This window comes from Chiloscyllium punctatum, chromosome 29 (genome assembly GCF_047496795.1).
Source record: "Chiloscyllium punctatum isolate Juve2018m chromosome 29, sChiPun1.3, whole genome shotgun sequence".
Taxonomy (NCBI): domain Eukaryota; kingdom Metazoa; phylum Chordata; class Chondrichthyes; order Orectolobiformes; family Hemiscylliidae; genus Chiloscyllium; species Chiloscyllium punctatum.
The window spans coordinates 74,607,299-74,630,381 of record NC_092767.1 but is presented as its reverse complement, the minus strand read 5'-3'; the positions used below and the strand labels follow the sequence as shown (position 1 = coordinate 74,630,381).

Below are 23,083 nucleotides of genomic sequence, written 5' to 3'. Positions count from 1 at the left end.
AAATGCCTTCTTCACTATCCTGTCTACCTGCGACTCCACTTTCAAGGAGCTATGAACCTGCACTCCAAGGTCTCTTTGTTCAGCAACACTCCCTATGACTTTATCATTAAGTGTATAAGTCTTGCTAAGATTTGCTTTCCTAAAATGCAGCACCTCACATTTATCTGAATTAAACTCCATCTGTCACTTCTCAGCCCATTGGCCCATCTGATCAAGATCCCGTTATAATCTGAGGTCCCTGTCCAATGGGCAGTCTAGGACTAAGCCAGGAAGTGATGTGATAGCTGGTGATCATAAAGGCAAAGGGATCGGCACCATCACAAGTTCCTGTCTGAGTCACATCCCACCCTGACCTGAAACTACATTGACCAAGGCATCTATATTGGTAGAAATGTGAAATTTGAAATATCTATAATGGTAGGAGTTTGAAATATAGAGAACGTGGCTGAAGAGCTTCTGGGCAGAGGAGATGACCTGGGGTTTGAGAACGTGGCTGAAGAGCTTCTGAGCAGAGGAGAGTTTCCTGAAGAAGGGCTCATGCCTGAAACGCCGATTCTCCTGCTCCTTGGATGCTGCCTGACCTGCTGTGCTTTTCCAGCAACACATTTTCAGCAAGGCATCTATAATGGCAACTCACACCAACTGCTCGGGCCAAATTTAGGAGAGTTGTCCCACAGACTAGTCAAGCAACGGCTTGATGTCGTCACACTCAAGGAATCATACCTGACAGACAACATCTCAGTCACCACCATCACCACCCCGGGATAGTTCCTGTCCCCCAGCCAGGACATACCTAACAGAGGTGGCAGCAAAATGGGATACAGTCGGGAGGGACTTGTCCTGGGAATCCTCAATATTCACTCTGGAACTCATGAAGTAAGGATGTACAGGACCTTGGTGAGGCCTCTTCTGGAGATACTGTGTCCCGATCTGGTCTCCCTGTTATAGGAAGGATATTATTAAGCTGGAGAGGGCTCAGAAAAGATTTACCAGGATGTTGCTGGGAATGGAGGGTTTGAAATATAGAGTCAGAGTCATAGAGGTGTACAGCACGGAAACAGACCCTTTGGTCTAACTCGTCCATGCTGACCAGATATCCCAACCCAATCTAGTCCCACCTGCCAGCACCTGGCCCATATCCCTCTAAACCCTTCCTATTCATATACCCATCCAGATGCCTTTTAAATGTTGTAATTGTACCAGCCTCCACCACTTCCTCTGGCAGCTCATTCCATACACACACCACCCTCTGAGACCCTTAGGTCTCTTTTATCTCTTTTCTCTTTCATCCTAAACCTATGCCCTCTAGTTCTGGACTCCCCGATCCCAGGGAAAAGACTTTGGCTATTTATCCTATCCATGCCCCTCATAATTTTATAAACCTCTATAAGGTCACCCCTCAGCCTCCGATGCTCCAGGGAAAACAGCCCTAGCCTATTCAACCTCTTCCTATAGCTCAAATCCTCCAACTCTGGCAACATCCTTGTTAATCTTTTCTGAACCCTTTCAAGTTTCACAACATCTTTCCAATAGGAAGGAGACCAGAATTGCACGCAATATTCCAACAGTGGCCTCACCAATGTCCTGTAAAGCCGCAACATGCCCTCCCAACTCCTGTACTCAATACTCTGACCAATAAAGGAAAGTATACCAAACGCCTTCTTCACTATCCTATCTACCTGCGACTCCACTTTCAAGGAGCTATGAACCTGCACTCCAAGGTCTCTTTGTTCAGCAACACTCCCTAGGACCTTACCATTAAGTGTATAAATCCTGCTAAGATTTGCTTTCCTAAAATGCAGCACCTCGCATTTATCTGAATTAAACTCCATCTGTCATTTCTCAGCCCATTAGCCCATCTGATCAAGATCCCGTTATCATCTGAGGTAACCTTCTTCACTGTGCACTACACCTCCAATTTTGGTGTCATCAGCAAACTTACCAACTATACCTCTTATGCTCACATCTAAATCATTTACATAAATGATGAAAAGTAGTGGACCCAGCACTGATCCTTGCAGCACTCCACTGGTCACAGGCCTCCAGACTGAAGAACAACCCTCCCACCACCACCCTCGATAAAAATAAACTTGAACCTTTTTTAGACCAGAGTGTAGGAGGTTGAGGGGTGACTCTCTGGAGTTTTACAAAATCATGAGAGAGATAGATAAGGTGAATGGCAGGTGTCTTTTCCCAAGGGTGGGGGATTTCAAGACTCGGGGGCATATTTTTAAGGTGAGAGGAGAGAGATTTAAAAAAGACATGAGGGGTAACCTTTTTTACAGAGAGGGTGGTTCGTGTGTGGAATGAACTTCCAGAGAAAGTGGTGGCTGCGGGTACAGTTACAACATTTAAAAGACATTTGGATAAGTTATTGGATAGGAAAGGTTTGGAGGGATATGGGCTAAGTACAGATAGGTGGGACTGGTTCAGTTTGGGATAATGGTCGGCATGGACTGGTTGGACTGAAGATCTGTTTCTGTGCTGTATGACTCTATGAAGTCTCATGGCTTCAGGTTAAACATAGGCAAGGAAACCTCTTGCTGATTACCACGTACCATCCTCCATTGATTGATGAATCAGTGCATTTCCTTATAGACCACTTGGAGGAAGCAGATGCTGGGTGGGGGAGTCCCATGTTATGTTAAGCTGGTCAGTCCTAAAGGACATAGCTGCTAGACTGGGTCCGTGACATGTGGGGAGAGAACCAACAAGAGGGAAAAACATACTTAATCTCATCTCCACCATGTACCTGTCATAGACAGGTCTATCCACAACAGTATCAGTGGGAGTGACATTATACAGTCCTTATGGAGACAAAGTCCTTTTTTCACATTGAGGAGACTCACCTTCACTGTATGGCTGCATCACCATGCTAAATGGGACAGACTTCAAACAAATCTAACAGTTCAAACCTGTGAGGTGCTTTGGACCATCAGCAACAGAACTGCATTCAATCATGTTCTGTAACCTCATGACTTGGCATATCCTCCACTCTACCATGACCATCAAACCAAGAGCTCAACCCCGGTTTGACGGAGAGTGGAAGAGGGCATGCCAGGAGCACAGCTACATTGAAACATCTTGGGGAAGCTACTACACAGGACTACTTGCATGTTGAAGAGCGTAAGCATCAAGTGATAGATCGATTAGGTGATCCCATCAGATCTAAGCTCTGCAGTCCTCCCACATCCAGCCGCGAATGGTGGTGAACAATTAAACAACTCACTGGAGGAGGAGGCTCCACAAATATCCCCCATCCTCAATGATGGAAGAGCCCAGCACATCAGTGTAAAAGATAAGGCTGAACCATTTGCAATAATCCTCAGCCAGACGTGCTGAGTAGATGATCCATCTTGGTCTCCTCCAGTGTGCCCAGCATCACAGATGCCAGTCTGCAGCCAATTGAATTCACTCCCATGTGATATCAAGGAACAGTTAGAACCACTAGGTACTGCAAAGACTATGGTGTCTGATAACATTCTGGCAATGGTACCGAAGACCTTGTGCTCCAGAATTAGTCGATAGTGAGGACTGCAGACGCTGGAAAGTCAGAGTCGATAAAGTGTGGTGCTGGAAAAAAGCACAGCCGGTCAGGCAGCATCTGAGGAGCAGGAGAGTCAACGTTTTGGGCGTAACCCTGCATCAGGACTGCCCCCAATCCCACTTTATCAACTCCAGAATTAGTTGCTCCCCCAGCCAAGCTGTTCCAGTGCAGCTACAACACTGGTATCTACACAGCAATGTGGAATGTTATCCAGGTGTGTCCTGTACACAAAAAGCTGGACAAATCCAGCCTGGAGAAATACTCCATCATCAGTAAAGTGACGGAAGGTGTCATCAACAGCACTATCAAGCAGCACCTGCTCAGCACTAACCTGCACAATGATACCTTAGTTTAGGTTCTACCAGTGTGACATCCATGATTCCTAGCAAAACCGGATTAAATGGGAACCATGGGGAAATCTATCTCCTGATTGGAGTCACAATGCCAGCAGTGGAAAACCGTGGTGATGACCAAAAAAACAACATAAATGCAAAGGCCACAAAATCACTGTGGAAGCCCTGATATTGGAAAATCGAGGCTGAAGATTGGGGAGGGTAGTGTAGTGATAATGTTACAGTCATGCTCCAGAGACATGAGTTGAAATCCCACTACAGCAAATGGTGAAATTCAAATTTTATGGATTAAGGCACGTGGAAGATGAAATCCAAAAGACCTACGGATGCTGTAAATCAGAAACAAAAACAGAAATTGCTGGAAAAGCTCAGCAGGTCTGGCAGCATCAGTGGAGAGAAATCAGAGTTAACGTTTCAAATCCAGTGACCCTGCCTCACACCTGGTTCACAGGAAGGGTCACTCAATCCGAAACGTTAACTCTGATTTCTCTGCACAGATGCTGCCAGACCTGCTGAGCTTTTCCAGCAATTTCAGTTTTTGTTTCACATTGGAAGATGTTTGTGGTTGTTGGTCAGTCATCTCAGCTCCAGGTCATCCCTGCAGGAATTCCTTCAGGTAGTGTCCTAGATCCAACCATTTTCAGTTGCTTCATCGATGACCTTCCCTCCACCATTAAGGTCAGAACTGGGGATGTTCGCCAATGATAGCACAATGTTCAACACCATTCACGACTCAGATACTGAAGCACACCATGTTCAAATGCAACAAGATCTGGACAATATCCAGGCTTGGGCTGTGAAGTGGCAGGTAACATTTGCCTAGTAATGATCATCTCCAACAAGAGAAAATCTAACCATCATTCCTCGTTATTCAATGGCATCACAATCCCTGAATCTCCCACTATTAACATACTGGGAGGTTACCATTGACCAGGAACTGAACTGGACTAGCCAAATAACTCGGAGAAAGTGAATACTGCAGATGCTGGAGATTAGAGTCAAGAGTGTGGTGCTGGAAAAACACAGCAGGTCAGGCAGCATCCGAGGAGCAGGAAAATCAACATTTCGGGCAAAAGCTCTTCATCAGCCAAATAACTTCTCTGCCTACAAGAGCAGGTCAGAGGTGGGAGCCCTACAATGTATAACTCATCTTCTGATTCTCCAAAGCCTGTCCACAAGGCTCAAGTCAGTAGTATGATGGAATATTCCCTACTTGCCTGGATGGGTGCAACTACAACATGACTCTCAAGAAGCTTGACACCGTTCAGGACACTGATTGGCACTACATCCGCAAACATTCTCTCCCTCCACCGTTGATGCTCAGTCGCAACAGTGTGTACTATCTACAAAATGGACTGTAGTAACTTACCAAGGCTCCTTAGACAGCACCTTCCAAACCCACTTCCATTTAGAAGGACAAGGACAGCAGATACATGGGAACACCTATCCCCTGCAAGTTCCCATCCAAGTCACTCAACATTCTGACTTGGAAATATATCCCTGTTTCTTCAGTGTCACTGGGTCCAAATCCTGGAATTCCCTCCCTAACGGCACAGTGTGGGGTGTCCTTACACCACACGGACTGCAGCGGTTCAAGAAGGCACCTTCTCGGGGGGGGGGGCAATTAGGCCCAGACAGTGACACTGACACTCGTGAACAAAATTCTTAACAAAGTGTCTCTTTCCCTTGTGTAACACAATAGGATTCAGTAGTGGGTCGTAAGACCTGACTCTCTCTGAAGGTTAATTTATCTGCAACTCAGTTCTTTTTTGGCTGTTTAATGAAAATGCATTCTGTCTTGACCTCATGTTAAAAATAAATTAATAGCAGCATCTGGAAACTATCAAGGGCCCAGTGTTTGGAAAACAGTGATCCAGTCACCAAACATGAGCAGCTCCTTTTCCTCCAATAAGCCACCTGTAATATTTGTTGACTCATCTCCATAGAAACCACTAGTTCTAGTTTCTGCAATAAGAAAAGGGGATCTTGGCCACCAGTTATTGATAAGTAAACTGGTGGATAAACTGAGTGCAACAGGCCTATTTATATTTTAAACGGTGCCTTTTCTATTCATTCACGGGATGTGGGCGTGACTGATAAGGCCAGTACTTGTCACCCGCCCCTAATGACCTAGAGGGCAGTTCAGAGTCAACCAATGTGGGTCGGGACTCACACGTAAGCCCAGATCAGGGATGGGCGGTAGTTTCCTTGCCTGAAGCAGATAGGGTTTTCCTGACAATCGGCTACAGTTTTATGGTCATTATTCATTGCAGATTTTGATTGAATTCAAATTCCACCATCTGCGTGGCGTGATTTGAACCCATGTCCCCAGAATATTACTGGGTCCCTGGTTTATAGAATCCCTACAGTGCAGAAGCTGGCCATTCAGCCCATTGAGTCCATAACGACCCTCCAAACAGCATCCCGTCCAGAACCACCTTCCTACTATATCACTGTAACCCTGCATTTCCCACGGCCAATACATTTATCCCTTCTCACTCTGGGTAATTTAGCATGGCCAATCCACCTAACGTGCACATCTCTGGCCGGTGGGAGGAAACTGGAGCACCCGGAGGAAACCCACGCAGACAATGGGAGAATGTGCAAACTCACTCGCCTCGGGGAACTGTCTGTGTGGAGTTTGCACATTCTCCCAGTGTCTGCGTGGGTTTCCTCCCACAGTCCAAAAATGTGCAGGTTAGGTGAATTGGCTATGCTAAATTGCCCGTAGCGTTAGGTGTAGGGGTATGGGTGAATAGCTCTTCAGAGGGTCGGTGTGGATTTGTTAGGCCGAAGGGCCTGTTTCCACACTGTAAATAATCTAATCTAATCCAGACAGTTGGCCGAGGCTGGAATAGAACCCTGCTAACCACTGAGCCACTTTGCCACCTTATATTGAATTTGCTAGATTAATAATCTAGTGATAATATCATGAGGCTATCACTGTGCCAAAACTGAATAAGGTGTTGAGTATGTACGGCACAGTTAGAAACAGGTATAGTCAGTTAGATAGTGGCAGTATTATTTTTCCATGCCACGGTGATAATGATGACTGGATTAGTAATTGGAGCATAAGTCCAAATCCCACATTGGCCATCCTCTGGGATTTATCAGTTCATCAAATATAGCGCTGACCACTTGTTTTACAGCAAATTCAAAGACAACTCTTTAAATCCCTTCTTCCTTCAATCCAGCAATGCTGCTGCTAAATATTCAATACGAATTTTTTATTTTTGTCCATCCCGCCTCAAATATTTTGTAAAAATTTATTCTTTCATCACTGGCAGAGTCAACATTTGTTACCCCTCTTTGACTGCCCTCCAACTGAAGTCCCTTGCTCGTGCCATTTCAGAGGGCAAGTTAGGAGTCAACCACGTTGCTGTGGATCAGAAGTCACGTGGAGTCAGAGAGCTGTACAGCACAGAAACAGAAACCAACCCGTCCATGCCGACCAGATATCCTAAATCAATCTAATCCTACTTGCCAACCGTTGACCCATGTCCCTCCAAACCCTTCCTATTCATACACCATCCAGATGCCTTTTAAATGCTGTAATTGTACCAGCCTCCACCACTTTCTCTAGCAGCTCATTCTATACATGCACCACCCTCTGTGTAATAATGATGTTCCTTAGGTCCCTTTAAATCTTACCCATCTCGCCTTAAATCTATGCCCTCTAGTTTTGGACTCCCCTACTCTGAGGAAAAAGATCCTGACTATTCACCTATCCAATGCCCCTTATAATTTTATAAACCTATATGAAGTGGCATGGTGGCACAGTGGTTAGCACTGCTGCCTCACAGTGACAGGGACCTGGGCTCGATTCCAGCCTCGGGTGACTGTCTGTGTGGAGTCTGCATGTCCTTCCTGTGTCTGTGTGGGTTTCCTTCCACAATCCAAACATGTGCAGGTTAGGTGAATTGCCAATAGTGTTAGGTGCATTAGTCAGAGGGAAATTGGTCTGCGTGGGTTACTCTTCAGAGGGCTGGTGTAGACTTGTTGGGCCGAAGGGCCTGTTTCCATTCTGTAGGGAATCTAATCGTGTGTATATATACAGGTAAGGACACCAGATTTTCTTCCTTTAAGGACATTAGTGAACCAGATGGCTTTTTGCAACAATCAATATTAAATTCATGGTCATCACTGGGACTAGCTTTCAATTCTGGACTTTATTAATTGAATTTAAATTCCACCAGCTGCCATGGTGGGATTTGAACTTGTGTTCCCACTGCTTGAACCTCTAGATTATTGTAATAAAACAAAGCACTGCAGCTGCCGGAGATCTGAGGCAAACAAGATCGGAAATTCTGAAGAGGAGTCACTGGGCCCTGAAACGTTGACTGTGCTCTTTTGCTGTAGCTACTGCTGAGTCCCTCCAGTAATTTCTGTTTTTATCCCAGATTCCCAGCAGTTCTTTGTTATACGAGAAACAAAAATTCTGAAGAAGGGTCACTGAATCCGATATATCAGCTCTGCTTTCTCTCCCACAGATGCTGTCAGACCCGTTGAGTTTCCCCAGCAATTTCTGTTTTTGGTTGCCTCAGTTTTACTAGTCCAGCAACATTACCATCTCTCCCTATCTCTTCAGCCGGGTATAAATTAGTGTCTCCCATTTGCAACCTAATCTACACTCAGAAAACTCACTTTCATCTTGGGAGACAAACTGCTGGAGAGGCGCAGATTTTAAGATAAAACCTGACTCACCATGGTACAGGAGACAAACCAAAGGAAACAAAGCTCTTTCAAACCCATTTCAAACGTGTATTTACTCTATCCAAAGCCCTACTTACAAACAAATGTGGATTTTGAAAGCTCTGCCTTCACCACAAGAGTTTTATGATATTTCTCCTTTGGTCTTTCTCACCATTGCCCATGCTAGCTTTCAAATTCCTGATTTTATTTATTTAATTTAAATGTCACTAGGATTTGAACCATGTCCCCAGAGCCAGAGGATTACTGTAATAAAACAAAGGCTAGTGGTTGCCAGAGATCTGAAACTAACAAAAGCAGAAATTGCTAAAGAAGTTCAACAGTATCTGTGGGAGGTAGAAACAGAGTTAATGTTCCAAGCCTGATGACCTTTCTACACAGATGCTTTCAGACCTGCCGAGTTTCTGTCTTTTATGTCATTCCTGGTTGTTATAAGAATTCTGCACAAGCTGCTATGAATCCATGATGGCAAAGAGTCTGTCATTTAAAGATTAGATTAGATTACTTGGTGTGGAAACAGGCCCTTTGGCCCAAGTCCACACTGACCCGCCGAAGCGCAACCCACCCATTCCCCCACATTCACTTCACCTGCACATTTTTGGACTGTGGGAGGAAACCGGAGCACCCATAGGAAACCCACGCAGACATGGGGAGAATGTGTAAATTCCACAGTCGCCTGAGGGGGGAATTGAACCCGGATCTCTGGCACTGTGAGGCAGCAGTGCTAACCACTGTGACAAGAGAAATCCCCTTTATTTGCAACCTTAAAGCTCTGCATTTCCCATTTAATTGCAGTGGGGCTAATCTCCAAAATGTTACTTCCCAGTTAACTCCGCTGCTATGACATTCCCTCCTCAGCTTTTCTCACCTAACATTTCATTTCCGTAGTTGCTTCTATTGCTGTTTTCACTTTCCTTTCTCCATGTACTTTGTGATAAATCTTTGGGGGACATACCCACTCATGTTATCCCTCCAGGCCAAGACTTGAACCTGCAACCTTCTGACTCTGAGGTGACAACACTCCGGCTCAATGATGGCCTCTGATAACAGATCGAGGGAAAGGATGTGCCCGATAGACCGAATGGCCCGAGACCTTTAATAAACAGTTGTAACTAGGTTCTTTAAATGTTAATAAAAGCTCTAAAGGGCAATGGTGTCAGACTCAGGAGGCTGTTTTGACTGGCTTGCCACAGACTTGTGACCTCTCTCTCTGCTTGAAAGCCTTGTGTGCAGTTTGTGGTACACCATTACACACATCACTTGAAAATGCGAGTGTCAGGAATGGTGCAGTAAGCCATAAAGTAGCAGTAAGCTACTGAAAGAAGCAGCAATGAATTTTTTAAAAATATAAATGATTGGTCTGCCAGATATTAGGGACAAGTAGAGTATTCTGTCTCTGTCAGTAGCAAAGCTACAAAATAGCTACAGAAGTAATCTTTGAAAAGCCTGAGCAGATAAGAGTAGAACCATGTGTTCAAAGAGATCTGGGTAATGCTGCTTTCTTACTGTGAACTGACGATGGTCATTTTAGTTTCCAAACAGTGAAGATCTCAAACAGTTATTAACAAACTTATAACCATCATTCTCTAAATTTTAGCAAGTTTAACTTATGAGTTTGTAACTTTCAGGGCCTCAAATTGCTGGGGGTACACAACGTTTGAGGCACATCCTGGTCAACATTATTGAAGTTACAACTTGATGTCAACATTGTCTTGAGCAACTTTTGCTCTTCCTGAGCCACTTGCAGTTGTCGGCCTGTTCCACCAGTAGGTGGAGCAATGTGTATTCAAGCATGAAACTGTAACATTACTTTGGATTTGATGTATAAATACCATTCAGAATGGTGGAGGGGAGAGGAGGTGGATCGAGTCAACAGCAATGATTGCTCATTCCTAATGGGATCTTCAAACAAAAAAAAATCTTCAATATCAGCTGTGGCAGCTGTTTATTAATAAAAAAAAGGGTTTCCACCAAATATTTTTTTTAAAAATCAGGGTTGTAAAAGCAGCCTGATCAGATTTCAAGAAACTAACAAGTTAAAAATCACACAAACCAGGTTATTGTCCAACAGGTTTAATTGGAAGTACTAGCTTTCAGAGCGTTCATCAGGTGGTTGTGCTACAACCACCTGATGAAGTAGCAGTGCTCCGAAAGCTAGTGCTGCCAATTAAACCTGTTGGACAATAACCTGGTGTTGTGAGATTTTTAACTTTGTGCAGCCCAGTCCAACACCAGCATCTCCAAATCACAGGTAAAACGTGTATGCTTGACCATATATTAATCTCCTTACAGAACTCAAGATATAACTATAGTCTTGCATCCCAAATTCCTGTCAAAGCTCTTCCTGATCCTGGGCGTTGCAGGTGCATCAATGCATGCAGAGATGGAAAAAGGTGGGAGGAAAAAAAGAGTAGCTGCTCTTTAACAGAAAGGCCATTTGCTCCATCGAGTGAACGTTTTCCAGGGATGCAATCAACTTCATCCAGGAATAGGATGGATCGAGCTTGCTGAAAAACCGGACCCCAAGTCTATTCAGAATTACCTACAAATGGTGAGAATTGTTCTGTGATGGTGGCTATTTCTAGCAGTGTTTATCTTGGCGTTGATAAAACACACACACACACACACACACACACCATTCCTGAGCAACCCCAAGCAATTCACAGCGATGTGTTAGCACAGTACTTAAAAATGACATAGAACTTACAGCTCAGGAACAGGCCATTCGGCCCAACCAGTCTATGCCAGTGATTATGCTTCACATGACCTCCATCTTCCTTCATCACATTCACGGATACATCTGAAGTACTGTGCATAGTTCTAGTCACCCTTCTAGAGGAAGGGCATTATTAAATTGGAGGGGGTTCTGAAAAAGTTTATCACAACGTTGGTGCTGGGATTGGAGGGTTTGAGTTATAAGGAGAACCGACATAGACTGGGTCTTTTTTCAAGTTGAAAGTGCAGATGTTGGAGATTAGAGTCGAGTGTATGGTGCTGGAAAAGCACAGGTCAGGCAGCATCTGAGGAGCAGGAGAATCAACGTTTCAGGCAATAGCCCTTCATCAGAAATTCTTTTACTAGCGAGTAGGAGGTTGAGGGGTGATACTATAAGAGGCTTATAAAATCATGAGGGGCACAGATAAGGTAAAGAGCAAAGGTCTTTTCTCAAGAGTAGGCATATTTTTTAAGGTGAGAGGAGAAAGATTTAAAAGTGAGCCGAGGGGAACCTTTTTTTACACGGAGGGTGGTTCGTAGCTATAAATAACTGCCAGAGGAAGTGATAGATGCAGGTACAGTTACAATGTTTAGAAGACATTTGGTCAGCTACCCAAAATAGGAAAGGTTTAAAGGGATACAGGTCAAACACAGGCAGGTGGGACAAGTTTAGTTTGAGATTATGGTAAGCATGCACTGGTTGGACTGAAGGGTGTTTCCCTGCCATATGACTTTATGGCTCTGATTAAGTTTTGATACCAAAGATATTTTGGGGGGAATCATTCATCCATCACTGCTCAACACCATAGATTTTTAAAGCAAAAACTTGTACAAAGTCTTTTGTTAAATAAGACAGTTTTTTTTAAGTTACAGGGTTATAATAATGAATCACTATTTTATGGTTTGCAGATATTTAGTGCTTTCTATTTCAGACACTTATGGTTAGGAATTCTAACTTCATTTCAGAATTCAGAAATTGTCCAAATAGGTTGTACTGAATGGCGTGTAAATTCTACTGGTGTAATTCAAAGCGTTCTACTGTATAAGGCAAATGGTCAAAAGCTTGATCAACAGCATCTTGTGAGGAGGAGAGGGAGAGAGAGAGACAATAGACAATAGATGCAGGAGTAGGCCATTCAGCCCTTCGAGCCTGCACCGCCATTCAATATGATCATGGCTGATCTTTCCCAATCAGTATCCTGTTCCAGCCTTATCTCCATAACCCTTGACTCCACTATCTTTAAGAGCTCTATCCAATTCTTTCTTAAATGAATCCAGAGACTGGGCCTCCACTGCCCTCTGGTGCAGAGCATTCCACACAGCCACCACTCTCTGGGTGAAGTAGTTTCTCCTCATCTCTGTCCTAAATGGTCTACCCCGTATTTTTAAGTTGTGTCCTCTGGTACGGCACTCCCCCATCAGCGGAAATATGTTTCCTCCTGCCAGAGTGTCCAATCCTTTCATAATCCTATACGTTTCAATCAGATCCCCTCTCAGTCTTCTAAACTCAAGGATATACAAGCCCAGTCGCTTCAGTCTTTCCGTGTAAGGCAATCCTGCCATTCCAGGAATTGACCTTGTGAACCTACGCTGCACTCCCTCAATAGCCAGAATGTCTTTCCTCAAATTTGGAGACCAAAACTGTACACAGTACTCCAGGTGTGGTCTCACCAGGGCCCTGTACAGCTGCAGAAGCACCTCTTTGCTTCTATACTCAATTCCTCTTGTTATGAAGGCCAGCATGCTATTAGCCTTCTTCACGACCTGCTGTACCTGCATGCTTGCCTTCATTGACTGGTGGACAAGAACACCCAGATCTCTCTGAACAGCCCCAGACAGAGAGACTTGGAGAGGAAATTTCAGAGCTTAGTCATTGGCAGCATGTTGGTTGCCAATACTGCAATGGCAGGAATCAAGGATGCACAAGAGACCAGAATTCAAGACCACATCTTGAAGGATTATAGAGGTGGACAGGATTACAGATGGTGAAAATCTGGAGTTCAGAAGTATGGAGAGGGAAATATCATAGAAACCTATAAAATTCTAACAAGATTAGACAGGGTAATCATAGAAAGGCTGTTCCCAATGACCGGCGAGTCCAGAACCAGGGGTTACAGTCCAAAGGTGCAGGGTAGGCCACTTAGAAATGAGATGAGGAGAAATTTCTTCACCTGGAGAGTGGTGAGCTTATGGAATTCTCAACCACAGTAAAGTGTTTTGAGGCCAAAATATTTATATTTTCAAAAAGGAGATAGATATAGTTCTTTGGGCTAAAGGGTATAGGGAGAAAGCACAAATAGGGGACTGAGTTGGATGATCAGCTATGATCATATTGATCGGGGGAGCAGACTGAATGGCCTATCCTGCTCCTATTTTCTAGGCTTCTCTAAAGGAGCAGCCTCTACTTTTTGTCCCCTTTCATCCAAAACCTCAAACATACCTAATGTTAATGGCCAGAGCTGCAGGAGCACAGAAACAAGGGGCCAAAGGGTGGAAACTTATATAGATAGCATTGTGACGATGAGCAACAGGGAGAATTTAATCAAACAAGGTTCTGAGGAAGGGTCACTCAACCTGAAATATTAACTCTTGACATCTCTCCACAAATGCTGCCAGACCTGCTGAGCTTTTCCAGCAATTTCTGTTTTTGTCTCTAATGTACAGCATCCGCAGTTCTTTCTGTTTTTATTATGTAAGCTAATTGTTTTCTGGCAAGTAAAAACTAGGATTTGCCATATACTCTGCCTTCTCACATGGTTTCATTCTAACTGCTACATTTGCTATTCTATCTTCCCACATTCATCTTACGAAATTTCCAACAGGCACTCTATGCATGTAACAGACTAGTTTTTGTATACAAGGACAAAGAAAGTCAACCAGTTAAAAAGAAAACACACACAAATTATAGGCAGACTCTTCGTACATTTATTACCCTCGTAACATTAGAAAGATCCAAGCAACTATAGTACATAAATAAGTTACTATTTGCATGGAAAAGGATCCTGGAATCAATTTCTTCAGTCATTTCCCCAATCGTCAATGTTTCTACTGAGGTTTTTTTTAAATTACATTATCCACTGTCATAGAAAAATAGATTTAGAAGAAACACATAATTCACATAGTCAAATTTACAGAGGTGGTTAAGATTTTCATTTTATATAATGTATACATTTGCAGGCAGAAATCAGTCGCCAACATATAGGTCACACAAAGATGAACTTAAAAAGGAAAGTGGACAGCAGTTGCAGAAGGTGCATCCAACATATTGCTGAATCTAATCTAATTAACATCTTGGCATAACCCACAGTAGTTGGATTGTAGTGGAGTGGTACAATTAATGCAGCCTAGGGCAATTATATATTTTTAAATAGTCTCATTATAGGGCCAATGTTAAAACCAGATAAGTGCTTAACACTACAAGTTGCTGGGCAGCAAGTTAACAAGAGCAAGTCCTACACTTACAAACGAGTAGTTTTCAAACTGAACTGAAGTAGTGGCGATACCCAAGGAGTGGTGGGATTATGACTTGGGAATTTTATTCAGATGTGGTTTCTTTATTCTTGATTTTTGGCTAGGTAGATCTGTTTAAAATTTAAATCAGCAAATCACATTCAAAAACTGCCAACTAAAATTTCCCTCCCTGGGATGGATCCCATACGTCCAAACAGTGGCCCCTAACTCGACCCCAGCACACGCTAAATCACTGATTTTGGAGCACGAAAAGGGGTGGAAAAATTGGGAGAAACTCCTGATCGAACTTCTGTATTGGATTGCCCTGCTGATGACCCTTATTCTCAAGTAGTTTGCTAGCCATTTGGCTATTAAAGCTCACACAGAGTGGCGGTGGTAGTACAGGTAAACTGTTCAACAGACTGGAGATTGTGGGGGGATGGGGGTGGTGGAATATCACAGAAATTAGTGAAAATGGCATAACATCTCAACAATTATAGATCAACCACTACCTACATGAATTGCAGAACACATCTCAGGGTGTGAATAGCTTCTTTCAGTTCGTATGTTCACATCATGCATCATGGTTTAAATAGCATGCAGTTACCATTGACCAGAAACTGACTGGACTTGCCATATCATTACTGTGGCTACAAGCACAAGTCAGAGACCAAGAACCCTGTAGCAAGTAACTCACCTCCTGACTCCCCAATGCCTGCCACCAAGATGACACAAGTCAGAAGTACACTGCAGTAACCCCCTTAGATGATTGCAGCCCTAATAACACTCAATAAGCTTGATCCTGAACAAAGCTGCCAGCCTGACTGATGCCACATCCACCATACCTCTCCATCACCGACACTCAGAAGAAATAGTGTGGACCATCTACAAGATACACTGCAGAAATTCACCCAAGGGTCGTACAACAGCACCTTCCAAAACCTACAACCACAACCATCTAGAAGGACAAGGGCAGCAGGTAACCGGGAACACCATCCCCTGAAAGAACCCTCTGAGTCACTCACCATCCTGACTTGAAAGTATATTGCCGTTCAGTCAACACCCTTGAGCTCCCTCCCTAACAGCAATATAGTCCAACCTATACCACACAGAGTGCAGCAAATCAAGGCAGCAACTCACCACTAACTTCAAGGTAACTAGCGATGGGCAATAAGCCAGTGATGCCTCAACAAATAACCCCCCCCCCACCCTGCAGCAACTCCAATCCCAGTTGACTCCAAAACAATCATCTGGATCTCAGGAACCCTTTGATTTTAAAATCCTGGCGCTGCTCTGCTTCCATCTTCTGCCCCACTCCTTCCTCCAACCCTCTCGATAACTGTGCACAATGCAGTGTTAACACAGGATAAACTGCTGAGAGAGAATAAGCTGATACAGGACATTCAGGAGGTAATGAACAGGCAGTTACAAACTTTCTTACATTGCTACTTCCCTGGACATTTTACAGGGTTCCAATGCACTTTGAACCAAATGACCCCCCATCTCCATCCTGATCCTGTGACAATCAAGACTTCTCTTTTTCTAGTTACCAGGGCTGGATTGAACAGAATAACTTGGTGGTTGAGGATGTGGTGAAAAAAAGACCACAGGAGGTTGTATACAAGTACCAAGCTTCTGAAACCACTAAAACATAACATTTGTTTGTTTGCATAATCTAGTTTCCTTAATAAAAGGGACGCTTCCAAAGTCCAAACAAAACTCGCATCTCCCATCCAAAAGGAGAAAAAAACTGGAAAGGTTAAACCTTGGACATTTGGAGAACAGGGACTGCTTTCCCCTTAGTCAGAAAGTAAAAGGATTTAATTTTGGTTTGAAAGTGAATCAAATCATGAAATTAAATAAATGGACATGTGGGTCAAAATTAAGGGCAGCACTTTTGTGCGCGGTCTTAAATTGCAACTCGGAGGGATCCTACATTGCCACTGGTGTTCCTCACTCGAGAGATTACTGAACACTCTGGTATTTAAAAAGTCACAACACGTTTATTTTGGATTTCTGTTCATGTTCTCATGACTCTATAAATGGAAAATAGACATTTTAAAAAAAAAAATAGCGTTCCATGGTACATGCGGGTCAATATCACCTACTGATATGAAAAGCAAACATGTGACTATTACTGATCACCTGACATTCCCAAGGCATTACTACAGTGCCAACAACTCCCATTTTAATGTCATGAGCAAGTATGGACAGAGGTCCCTGCTATCTCCTCTAAAAATCTTATCCAGTACCATTCTTCAAGAGATGCCCAGCTTTCCCAAAACCTCCAGAGATTCTTTCATTTCTTTTGCTCATATGTGTCCCTGCCTCAAGTCTCAAAAATACTTGAAATCATTGAAACATTCAATATTTCACAGAGGACTCTAGGCTAAGGTCATGGCCACCTTTTTCTTTAATAGGAGAACCCTACTGTGCTCATCCACTTAAAGGAAAGAGAAGTCTGGGAGTAGATTTGGGTTAACTTTAGTGACAGGCAATTTTGAGCCTGATGGGAGGAAAATCTTACTCTCACAGGACTCCTAACATTTGGAATTAAGCTTCAGGGAGAGGGTAAAGAAAATTTGCAAGACAGCTGGAATCCCTGAACTGAAGTGATGAATAAGTTAAGACAGGCTGACTGTCCCCCTCGTGTTTGCATCATCTCAAGATGGGCCATCAGATTTCTACATGGGTGGAATTGATTGGAAAAGGAACACAAATGTTGGCTGAAGCGAAGTCACTTGTCAATGACTCCCAGTGGGCAAGATTCTCAGTGCTGTTTTTGCCACGAGGCTAAGCCAATTACAAGTCGGCCATTTCTCCAAATGAAGGAGAAACGAGGAGAGGGGCAAGGGAAGTAACAGGTCACCCATCAACATTCCATTCTCATGAATGTCTTGCCGAAGAATCCACTGGCAAACCTCAGAGTCAGATGCCTAACTCTTACAGACTTCCATCAGGGCACCAGATAGACAAAGATATATTTGAGAGGAAAAGTGGTAATTATACAAAGTAGTACACTCCAAATGCAGCAATAGTCATATCGGCAAATGCAAGAATGGGTTTGGGATGGAAATAAGGGAGACATCTCTTTCCCTCTGACTTGGCCAGTCATGGAATTTGACACTTGGGAATATTCCATGGGTTTTGTGACAACTAACAACCCTGTACCTCAGTGCACTTGAAGGTACAGGATAAAGTGGAGGCGATGGCCTAGTGGTATTGTTGCTGGACTAGTAATGCATGGAGTGTTCTGGGGTTAGGGGTTCAAATATAACCATGGCAGATGGTGGAATTTGAATCCAATTTTTTTCTTAAAACCTGGAATTAAAAGTCTAACGATTGTCATAAAAATGTAACTGGTTAACTCGTGAGAAGGAAACCGCGTGATGGTGGTGAGGCAAGAGGGAAAGAGGGGGGAGAGGACGAGAGGGCAAGGGAGAGGGCCTTGAAATATTTTCTTCTTGATACATCATAAAGCAGTTTGAACATCTAAAAGGTAACAACTCACTGGTCAGACAACAATTGGACTTCTGAAAAATATTTCAGAAACTTTCAGGAGGTACACCAGATACAAAGGAATCAATTTTAACTGCTGTGCTCATTGTGGAAACTGACAGGACCAGATGACTTTAGCTCCATGTGATTTTAATAGTAGATTACTTGATCGTGAGCAATAGACATCTGGCAGTTTAGTTAAATTACAACCCTTCCAATCCCAATCTGTGATGTAAAATATTTATCTACCTCCCTGCCATGCTTCAAATAATTGCTGAATTAGGGAAGTGAACCTCATTGCTCAAACCATTACCTAGACCCAACACTTCATACAAAAAGGTGAAGGCCATTCAGCCCAAGCCTGACATGCTATTCAATCAGATCATAGCTGATCTTTTGATTCTCAATGCCACTTACCTGCACCACCTCCTTAATGCCTTTAATCCCAAGATATGGATTTCTGTCTGGAGCCTGTTCAATGATATCAATTCCACAGTTCTCAGTAGAGAATTCAAAAGATTTAGAGTGAAGAAATTCCTCATCTCTGCCTTAAATTGGCTACCCCAAATCCTGTTTCCCCAGCCAGGGGGAACATCCAACATCCAATCTATTAAGCTCTGAAGAACTTTATCAGTTTTAATTAGATCGCCTCTCATTCTACAAAGCTCTATGGAATACATACCTCAATCCTCCTCACAGGACGATCCTGCAATCCCAGGGATCAGTCTGGTGAAGCAGCGATGAACTCCCTTTAACAAATATACTCTTCCCTAAGTAAAGAGACCAAAAGTGTACATAATACTCCAGGTGTGGATTCAGCAAAGTTCCATGCAACTGCAGAGATATAATTACTCTTGTACTGAAATCCCCTCGAAATGAAGGGCCACATACTGTTTGCCTTCCCAATTGCTGGCTGCACCTGCATGTGAGCTTTAACAAGTAACACTATCCCTCAATCTCGCCTCAGGCTTGGTAATTTCATCAAAAATACTAGAGGATGCATTCTTTGTCAATACTGGTCTGGCTGTTGTTTAAATAAATAGTACTGCCAATGCGGGGGAAAAAACCCAGTAAATATTCAAAAGTGCCTTGATTTCTGCAGCGATATCTGGGGCAATAGATTAATCAGCTAACTAATATGCTGGGGTTTACAGGTAATGGGACAACCTGTCTACTTAATAGCCCTAGAACAAAACCCTGGTTTTCTTTTGGGTTTTCAAAGTGAATCTTGTTTTTTATTAAATACCAAAACAAAACACCATTTTCTCACACAGGGGAAACAGAGGAAAAGACTTGACAAACAGGATGTTTTAGAAAAAGACAATACAACTTGTAGATGCAGAGTTTTTAAAGTTGATATATCATATAAAAATATATTCAAAACATAATTTTAACTTCAAGGAGCCTAAATAAAAACCACCCCCTCTCAAAAGCATTGTAAGTGTTTAGAAGCAACTTAGAGATCGTTAAAGGGATGGGTTAAGTGGGCTATTTTAACCTTGGAAATACAAGGCCTAGATACAAAGGATGGGAGAGAATTCCCAGTAGTGTAGTGTTGTCGTACCATACTCCTCTGAAAAATAATTGCCATCAAATTGAGGCGTTTCATTGTTTGGCGCTCTCAACTCAGCCCTGTCAAAATTTCTCCCACCACCAGTGACAGATCTGTACCTGCTGGTGCCTCAACTCTAATGTTACATTAATCCAAAAACTCGTACTAAACAGAAGGCAGAATCGTTAACTACACGGGTGGGCTCAGCAGGAAAATCTCACCCATTCCTGGCACGATCTCCGCCTCTGGTTGACCTTCCCTGCTGGTTACAGGTTGAGATGCCTTTGTATTTTCACGGGATAAGCGAGTTAGGAAACCATTATATAATAGAGATGGTAACTCTCCCACCCCTCACCCGCCAATAATTAACAAACATCTTGTGAACAAAAGTGACAGGCTGAATCAACTTTAAGAAATTCATAGCTAACTTCAAGAGAAGCATTTTCTTTCAGCCCATTTCCCTGCCTCTGGTGACAGAATGCTGTTGTTGAAATGAGAGGACCACCAACTCAAAGACTTACTTTTATTCCTTCCTCTGAAAGACCCTTCTCCTTGACATGGCGAGAGCAGTGCCCTAACACGTGGTTTGTTTTTCTGAATTTTAACACCACCCAAACAGAAGACAGTCATTAGAAACCTGTTTGGATTAGGTGCAGAGTACAAGCTAGTTTCTGTTTTGTTTTCATGGCAAATGGTTCGACAAGAGATAGGATCAGCTGAGAGTGAGTAGTCTCTCCCCTTATCTGAAGGCTCAGAATAGGATTTGGCTTCATTCTCACAGACAAACGACATCTTTCTTTGTGCGTAACACACAGAATGCTCAGGTGTGCATTACAAGAAGAGGAGAGACGTTCTTTATTCACGGATGCGGGCACCACAGGCGAGGCCAGTATTTGCTGCCCATCCTTAATTGCCCCTTGAATGGAGTGGGTTCCAAAGCCATTTCAGAGGATCTGGTGTCAGAGGACAAGGATGACAGATTTCCTTCCCTAAGAGAGCTGAGAGAATCAGATGAGTTTTTACAACAATCTATCATAGTTTCATGATCACCATCACAGACTAGCTTCATATTCCAAATTCATTAATTGGAATTTAAATTCCACCAGCTGAAGTGAAGGGATTTGAACCCATTTCCCCAGAACATTAACCTGGGCCCCAGGATTGCTCGTCCTGTGACAGAGGTATGGCTGACTCTTAACTGCCCTCCAAAATGACCTGGCAAACCCCTCAGTTCAAAGGCAATTAAGATGGGTAATGAATACAAGCCTGCCAGCAACACTTACTCCAATGAAAAGAATTTAAAAAGAAAGCTCATTCCACTTTTTAAAAAAAACCTTGGTTACTTGTCAAAATGTCTCAGCCGTTGGTTCAGGGACGTGCAGAACAGGCTCCCCTCCTGAATTGGCCTCCTTGCGAAGCATGCCTGCCTAATGTGGCCCTATCCTTTAGGGGTAGCACAGGTTGAGAATGGGCTATTCAGAGGCATCACCAACCTGAAATCAATGCTCAGCCTTTACAAACAGAAAAACAATGGAAAACAAAAAAATCAATGGTCCCCAGCCTCAATGTGATATGCCACCCATCCCCCTGACAAAAGATTCACCAGATCACTCAGGGTCTTCTAATGTTCTTTTGAGTGGATCAGATACTTTGCAATACAGTCAAAGATGAACCAAAGCCATACAATAGCTCTGGTTCCACCATATCATTTTATTTCCATTTACTGGATATCCTTTGGAGAAGGTGGAGGGGAAATAAAAAGAAAGAAATATAAAATGCAACAGACTAGCAATACAAATACGAAATTTATAGAGCTGATTTTTTGTAAGGAAAGTCTCTAGTCTCAGATTTACTTGGCTGTCTCTTGGAGTTAACGCTATGGGTGATGCAACAATTTGATGGTGAGAGGAGGTTTGTGTCGGCTAGTCTTCTTCCAGAGGAGTCCTCGAAAACTGAGATTAATGGCACACCAACACTAGGGCTGGTAGGAAGACTGCAAGTCAAATCTGTCGTCATTGCCATGCCATTCCCACCCCTCCGGTAAAGATAGTCACAACAGCTCGGCTCTGGGGAGGAAAGGACGTCCGATTTTACCGTGGTCTGTGGGGAGCTCCGTTGTCTTGACTGAGAAGCCGGTAGGTCGCATGTTAGAAATGAGCACTTGATTGGCGACGCAAGTCTAGGTCTGGGTTTCTGCTCTTCAGCTGGCAAACCATGTATCAAATCAGTCCCCATTAAAGTCCCACCAGAGGTGGCTTTATAACCAGCTGGATCCAACGGAAGTTGCTGGTCAGATCTTCCAAGCTGTTGAGGAGTGTCAAGCAGCCGTTCCTCATGGGCTGGTAAACCATGGGTCAAATCTGTGCCAGCACTACAATGGACCTCTACTGTAGACGATGGGTCAAGTTTTACCAAAGTCCTCTTAAGTTCAGGATTCTCCTGAGGATCTACAGATTCACTGCTCAAGGCCTCTTTCCTTTTGGATGGTGACGTGGGGGTGATCTGGCCTTGCTTCAAACCAGCAGGGGACCGAGAATTATTCTTCAGGTCCTGACAGAAAGCAAGGCCCTTTGAAGGGGAAGGAGAAGGGGAAGGCAACTTTTGGGGCAACACAGAAGTTTGGCAAGAATCTTCAGGGGAAAAATCATAAAAATCAGGGTAGTTCCAGAAGTCTACATGTCTTCGAGGTTTCTGGCCTCGTGAGTGTTTCTTCTTCCTTAAGCTGTACTTACTGATACCCCGGTTCGCGCAGAGCAGTTCAGACGATTCCGTGGCGGGCTCTGTAGAATCACGAACAGAGTCAGTGATGGGCTTACACAGCTCAGGATCCTTGGAACTTAAATTCTGCTTTGACCCAGCTGCCATGGCAATGTCAGGCATCAAGTCTTTAACCAAACTTTTGGAACTCTGTGAAGTCAAACAGTTAAATTAGTCTGTAGGAAATACCAAAGCAAATCCAAACTAGAAAAGAACTAGAGATATTGCAAATGTGCCTACACACTGGTTTTAATGTTATTGTAAATATAGAGATACTGCATTGCCATCACTGGTGGGAAGATGCAATTACAGTATGACTAACTTTCATACATAAATTCCCATTAATAAAATATGAAGCAGAGAATTTAAGGGAATTATTAAAAATGTTATTACTGTCTGCGCTCATTCAATTATTCTCACCCGAAAAACTAAAGCTGATCTCGCCTCATCTACATATAATCTCACCTAACATCAAGTAGTTAAATATTAAACGTGTTGAGG

The 23,083-nt window shown here is 43.3% G+C and overlaps 1 protein-coding gene across 1 annotated transcript in view; it reads right to left on the bottom strand.

Annotated features, from left to right (window-relative positions):
- Positions 1-14,227: 14,227 nt before the first annotated feature.
- Positions 14,228-23,083, bottom strand: part of LOC140454588 (BTB/POZ domain-containing protein 7-like) — a 73,588-nt gene continuing 64,732 nt past the window's right edge. Inside the window, exon 11 of the mRNA XM_072549450.1 lies at positions 14,228-22,732. Within this exon, the coding sequence (XP_072405551.1) occupies positions 21,632-22,732 (1,101 nt within the window). The 3' untranslated portion in view covers positions 14,228-21,631. The remainder of the gene's footprint in view (positions 22,733-23,083) is intronic.